We start from the raw sequence: 7,196 nt of genomic DNA on the forward strand, positions 1-7,196 counted from the left end.
TAGTGGCTGGGGCAGCAAAGAGAAGGGAGGTGAGGTTGGAGTGGGGAGCGATCGGGTCGTTCTAGGCCACATGGATCCCAGTGATGACTTTGGATTTCGTTTTAAGTGCTTTGGAGAGACCTTGGAAGGTTTTAAGCTGGGGAGTGACATGTCCGAATTCACCTATAAAAAGCTTAAGGACCTCCCTGGTGATCCAGGGGTTAAAACTCTGTGCTCCCAATGCAGTAAGCATGGATTCAACCCCTGGTCCAGAAACTAAGATCTCACATGCCGCACGATGCAGCCGAGAATAAAATATAGAATCTTTTTGGAAAAAAAAAAAAAGTTTACTCTGACCACTTTGTGGAGAAGGGTTGATAGGACAGAGTCAAATTGTTTCTTCTCCCTAGAAAGGGTCTCCTGTGGTAAGATAATGTACGAGAGAACATCTCCACCCTACAGAGTGTATCAGATCTGAAAGTGTTTATGTGGGATATTCACTGGCTGAGGATTGCACTGGAAACAAGGGTTCCAGACGCATAAGCTACTGGTTTCTTTCTGCCTCTTCTTGGGGAGTTTCTCTGGGTCACATAATTGGAGTTTGAGCCTGATATGGCAAAAATGAAATGTATGTAAGCCAGCCTAAGGACATGGGCTTCCCAGGTGGCACTAGTAGTAAAGAATCCCCCCTGCCAGTTCAGGAGATGCCAGACTTGGGTTTGATCCCTGAGTTGGGAAGACCCCCTGAAGGAGGGCATGGCAACCCGCTCCCGTATTCTTGCCTGGAGAATCCCATGGACAGAGCAGCCTGGTGGGCTACAGTCCACGGGTCTGCCAAGAGTGAGACACGACTGAGCAACTGAGCATACACTGAACACACAGGTTTGAAGATAGTGAGGCTGCGGTTTCATGATCAGACAAGTTATGGAGTGAATGAATGCATGACTTTCCAAAGAATTAGGTCACGCTAAGAAGGGTTTTATCTTTGTCCCGAGGACAGTGGGGAGCCCTGGAAGGGTTTAAGCTGAGGAATGACTTATCTCTGCACAGTGATGCAGTCATGCTGGCTGCTGTGTGAGTGGGTTGTGGGGGTGGCGGGGGAGGGGGCGGACAGGAAGGCTGTGGTGCTCATCAGGGTGGCTCGGCCTGGGGGTGGCAGTGGAAGAGATAAGTGGTGGGATTAGGAACATATTTGGGGCATGGTGACTAAAATACAACAGATGGGATGACAGGAGAGGAATTGAGAACAACTCCCAGTTCCTGGCTTGAATGACTGGGTGGGGGCTGATGTCATTTCCTGAGGCAGGGAAGTGGGGGTTGGGAGGTGGTATACATAGGTTCAGGGGGAGGGCGGATGTGCCCTAACGCCTGTATCCACACATGAGTCAAGGGCTCGCCCCTGCCGTTGCCGGCAGAGCTGCTAGCGGGGCTGGGACTGGGGCTGGTCTTTGACTAGAAGCAAGAGCCTGTATCCCCATCGCTGACTGTTCAGCTCACTGGCCATCTTTGCATCTTTCCGACAACCTGAACTAGCACTGACACTGTACTTTGTGATCACCCCCACGTGTCAAGTGCATCAGGAGGACTGAAAGTCTGGTGTTCATGCTTCAGGGGATATCTTTATAGATGTTATCTGTTATATCCAAGAATTTACATGTTAGTCATTATTCATTTTATCATTGTAGGGAACACTGAGAAGTTATCGTTTCCTCTACAATAAAAACCACTTAAAATGAAAACAAAAACATTTCAGACTCCGTTTGTCAGTCTAGCACAGTGGTTAAGTGGGCTTCTGGGCCCAACTCCCAGTTCCAAGACAAAATTGTGTGACCTTGGGCCTGTTACTTAACCTCCCAGAACCTCAGTTTGCTCATCTATAAAATGGGGATATTGACTATACTCAACGTCCTCATGTTGTTATGAGTGTGAAATGAACGAGTTGATGGAAAGCCCTGAAACAGTGCCTGTTGCATAATGAGCTCTTAAGAAATAAACTTTTGGGTGAATGGCCTGCAGGAGCTGCTTACAGAATTTGCAGGGGGTTGTGCACACCCCGCTTCAGCGCTCTCTCTGTTTCCTCTGACCTCCCCCCTTCCCAGGTTCTCTTTCCGATCAGGGAAGCAGACCTAGGCCTGAGGCCATGACTGCGTTCTCAGACACAGAAGACCACCCAGAAAGACGACTTCTACAATCATCTCTTGGTGCCATGCGTACCCACTGCACTTGCTTCTTCGCTTCCCCTCAAAACCGTCCGAGGAGGAAGGGGTGAAGCTTTCTCCCCAGCTGCAGAACTGAACACCCCTGAACTCTGGGCCAGGGCAGGAGAAGTGGCAAAAGAAATTGAGAAAGCAGAAGAAAAAAACAGTGGGGTCACCTGCAGCCCCACTTCAGCCACCCAGGGAGCCCCAAGCACGCAGATGGGGATGCCAGCTCTGCGTCCCTGGGCCCACGTCTTTGCCACACAGCAGCGAAATTCACCAGCCCAAGTGGGGACGGGGAGAGGATGCAGGAAAACCTGGTATGGACATTGCAATGAAGACTTCACTGATATTTAGTGAATATTTGATTTTGCTCATATGACTTTCCATATATGATTTTGTATTAAAGTAAAATGACTTTTACACTTTCTGTGTTTTAGAGTGGCCTCTTGGAGTTATGTGACCTGGTATAAGGTACTTCAGCCTTTTGGAGTCTTGGTTTCCAAATCTGTCAACTGTATACAGTTGACTCTTGACCAATTCACTTTAAACTGCGCAGGTCCACTGACACATGGATGTTTTTCTATAGTAAACACCGTGAAATTGAAAGTGAAAATCTCTCAGTCGTGTCTGACTCTTTGCAACTCCATGGACTATGCAGCCCATGGAATTCTCCAGGGCGGATTACTGGAGTGGGTAGCCTTTCCCTTCTCCAGGGGATCTTCCTAACCCAGGGATCGAACCCAGGTCTCCCACATTGCAGGCAGATTCTTTACCAGCTGAGCCCCCAGGGAAGCCCAAGAATACTGGAGTGGGTGGTCTAGCCCTTCTCCAGTGGATCTTCCCGACCCATGAATCAAACTGGGGTCTCCTGCATTGCAGGCGGATTCTTTAGCAACTGAGCTATCAGGGAAGCCCAGTAGACACCACAGTATGGCACAATCTGCATATGTGGAGACATGTATGATATATATACATATCTCCATATATGAGATGGTTGAATCTAGTTGGATCTGCATATATGGAGGAGGAGCCTTGAATCCAGAGGGCTGACTATAATCTATAGGTGGATTTTATTTATTTTGGGGCCATACCATGTGACACGGGAATCTTAGTGCTCTGACCAGGGATCAAACCCACACCCCTGCACTGGAAACTTGGTTTTAACCACTAGACCACCAGGAAGTCTCTATACTTGGATTTTTTCAATGTGGGGAGAGTGAGGGCCCGTAACTCCCTGCACTGTTCAAGGGCCAAATACACACACACGTATGTATTATACACATATAACACACGTATACATACATGGGAAATAGATGGGGAAACAGTGGAAACAGTGTCAGACTTTATTTTGGGGGGCTCCAAAATCACTGCAGATGGTGCCTGCAGCCATGAAATTAAAAGATGCTTACTCCTTGGAAGGAAAGTTATGACCCACCTAGATAGCATATTAAAAAGCAGAGACATTACTTTGCCAACAAAGGTCCGTCTAGTCAAGCCTATGGTTTTTCCAGTGGTCATGTATGGATGTGAGAGTTGGACTATAAAAGAAAGCTGAGCGCCGAAGAATTGATGCCTTTGAACTGTGGTGTTGGAGAACTCTTGAGAGTCCCTTGGACTGCAAGGAGATCCAACCAGTCCATTCTAAAGATCAGTCCTGGGTGTTCACTGGAAGGACTGATGCGGAAACTGAAACTCCAATACTCTGGCCACCTCATGCGAAGAGCTGACTCATTGGAAAAGACTCTGATGCTGGGAGGAATTGAGGGCAGGAGGAGAAGGGGATGACAGAGAGATGGCTGGATGGCATCACTGACTTGATGGACATGAGTTTGAGTGAACTCCGGGAATTGGTGATGGACAGGGAGGCCTGCCGTGTTGCAATTCATGGGGTCAGAGTTGGACGTGACTGAGCGACTGAACTGAACTGATAACGTACACGAATATATATGGTGGACATGTATTTCATTGTATCTGAGTGATGCACCTTTATTTTGTGTGTTGCTGTGACAGAGAACAAAAAAACACTACAAATAACTTCAAGATGCTATTGACTTTAAGGCTCACCCTGATTTCAGCAGTGTTACAATGTGAAAAAGAAATCCATCTAGATACAGTCTGAAGGGAGCAGGAGACTACACTTTGCAAAGAAACTAATGAGCCTGCTGAACACAGCCTGTGAGCCTGTCTTCTCAATGAATAACTCTGGCTCAGTGATCACGTCTCGGTTCCTGCCTGGATTATCTCATTTATTCATCTAACAACTGGAGGAGATGAAGACTAACTAATATGAATTGCCTAGTTTATGGATTTGGAAATGAAGGCTCTGAGAGGTTGAAGCACCTTACACGAGGTCACGTAGCTATGAAGTTACTGCCCAGGATGCTAATGCAAGCCTGATTCTAGATTCTTAATTATATGGCTGCACCGGATCTTAGCTGTGGCACGAGATCTTTAGTTGCAGCGTGCAAACTCCCAGTTGCAGCATGTGGGATCTAGTTCCCTGACCAGGGCTCAACACTGGCCCTCTGCATTGGGTGTATGGAGTCTTAGCCACTGGACCACGAGCGAAGTCCCCTCAGGCCCAGGTTCTTATCTGTGAAGCTCTATGTACCCTGAGTCTCCAAAAAGTACTGATACTAATAACGAATGCAATTTACTGCACCTACATATGTTGCCTCACCTTATCCCTATGAGGTGGGCATTACTATTATTATTCACCCAAGCAGCTGCTAGTATGGTGGGGCTAAGGAGCTTGTCCAAGGCCCCAGCTGGAAGTGACAGAAGTAGGACTTGAACTCAGGTGCAAAGGTCAAAACCACTCTTGCCTCCCAAAAGTTGGCAACCTTTGAATGTCTGGTCCAGAATGCGATTGCCACAGCACAGGAGCTTCTGACTCCTGGCACCCTGTATAATGGTGCATCCCTGACTAGGTGTGCCCCTCTTAATAGTGGGTAGAGAGGAGGAAGATTTCTGCCCCTTGGAGGTGAGAATTGACTTGGGAAACAAATCTGAGCATCCTGACTTCAGAATCACAGATGCTGGGATGTGGGTGTTTGAATTCCAGAAGGTAAGTTCTTGGAGCTGGGCCCAGTGTGACCACATTCAAGACAGACACAGTTGCTCCCACACTGTAGGCTTCCATCTCCAAACCCTGAGCCAGGAGAGCAGGCTTAGAAGCAGTTATGTCAGTCCAGGGCACTTGTAAATCCTGAATGATAGAAACCACCCAAGGGACTTCCCTGGTGGCCCAGAGACTGGGACTCCACGTTCCCTGTGCAGGGGTCCCAGGTTCGAGCCCTCGTCAGGGAACTAGATCCTGCATGCCACAACTAAGACTCGGTGCAGCCAAATAAATATTTTTTTTAAACACCCCAAATTTTCACCTTAATAATAGCTGATTCCTGAAGATTATCTTCATGCAAGTACTTTTATGTCTTAAACTCAGTCAATCCTCACGATCGTCCCGATGCAAGCACCGGTATTGTCTCTATGTCACAGGGGAGGAAAGTGGTGCCCAGAGAGGTTACACAGCGGTGAAGTGGGTGAAACCAGAGGTTCGGTTCCAGGGCTGAGCACTTGGCTACCAGGCCACACTGTCCCCTCCATGGTAAGGTATATGATGACTGAATCCTCCATGGTAAAGTATATGATGACTGAATCCTCAGGAAACCCCTGCAAGGAAGGTGGGTAGAGGCCATTCCCAACTTGATGGACAGATTTCAGAGGGTAAGTGATTTGTTTAGGGCAACGGCTGACAGATGCTGAAAGCCTATGCCGGAAATGGATCTTTCACCTGTAAACTGAGGACTCTGCCCTGTTCCAACCTGCCTCCAGTGCCTTGGGGCTGAAGGAATGCAGCCTCTTGGGGGTAGATTGTGGTGTGGGGGTTAGGGATCAGGATCTGGGATACTTCCAGCACCAGACAGGCAAGGTTGATGACTGAGACGCCTACCTGAGAATCAAGTCTAGCACGTTAGAAACAATGACAATTACAACAGCTAAGATATATGCTACATGCTGGGCACTCTTCTAAGGGGCCATGTACTTCACTTTTAATCTCCACAAGCAACCTCTGACCCCTCATCATAAAAATGAAGAGACTGTCCCCTAGGACAGTCACCAAAACTGACTCAAACTGGTTAAGTGGCCCTTTTGTAAAATAAACAGGGCAGACTTCCTTGGTGGTCCAATAGTTATCTACCAGTCAATTCAGGAGACACAGGTTCAATCCCCAGTCTGGGAAGATTCCACATACTGAGGAGCAATTAAACCCATGCCGCCACAACTACTGAGCCCAAATGCCCCAGAGCCTGTTCTCCACAACAGAGAAGTCACTCCAATGAGCAGCCCGCGCACCACAACCAGAGTAGCCCTGCCTCATCGCAGCTAGAGAAAGCCTGAGTACAGCAACAAAGACCCAATGGAACAACAACAAAAAACAACGGAAATTCCCTGGTGGTCCAGTGGCTAGGACTCCATGCTTTGACAGCTGAGGGCCCAGGTTCAACCCCTAGTTGCGGACTAAGACCCCATAAGCCACGTGGTACGGCCCCAAAAAGAAACAGAAAGTGCATTACCTTTTCCTACCACCGCTTTGCGAAAAACAACAGAATGACACAGGTAGCCTCGCCTGGCAATAAATATTTTAATTTGTTTCATTTTTATGATGACAAATAATTTTCAAGTTTATTTCCTTTTCTTAAATACAAAGCTAAACCACAAACAGGTACAACCAAGACATTTTATCTCACATTTACACACTCCCATCGGATCCTCCTCCAATTTGCTGACCACTGACCAGGCAAGTGTGGGATTGGTGGGTGGGGGTGGGCATGGGAGGGGGAAGACTTCCTTAGGTAGCACCGTCATGAGGCCGGGGCTGGGGGGCATTGAAGTTGAGGACAGGTTCTCATACCTGTCTCCATTCACATTTACCTGGGAGTCGGGGGGTGGGGTGGGGTTGCGCCAGAGACCCCAGATCGCAGCTCTGGAGCCCCAGGCCCCTGAACTACAAGT

The 7,196-nt window shown here is 48.1% G+C and overlaps 1 protein-coding gene across 2 annotated transcripts in view; it reads left to right on the forward strand.

The window, feature by feature from the left end:
* The window catches only part of RILPL2 (Rab interacting lysosomal protein like 2), a 28,803-nt gene extending 26,166 nt beyond the window's left edge, over positions 1-2,637 (forward strand). Inside the window, exon 5 of one of the 2 annotated variants that reach the window (XM_068990093.1) lies at positions 2,079-2,637. Coding sequence is in view for 1 of the 2 variants with exons in the window: in XM_068990092.1 (XP_068846193.1) it covers positions 2,079-2,109 (31 nt within the window). In the remaining variant the exon portion in view is untranslated. The remainder of the gene's footprint in view (positions 1-2,078) is intronic. The other variant, XM_068990092.1, reaches the window with a different exon arrangement.
* Positions 2,638-7,196: the final 4,559 nt, after the last annotated feature.

This window comes from Capricornis sumatraensis, chromosome 17 (assembly GCF_032405125.1).
Source record: "Capricornis sumatraensis isolate serow.1 chromosome 17, serow.2, whole genome shotgun sequence".
Taxonomy (NCBI): Eukaryota; Metazoa; Chordata; class Mammalia; order Artiodactyla; family Bovidae; genus Capricornis; species Capricornis sumatraensis.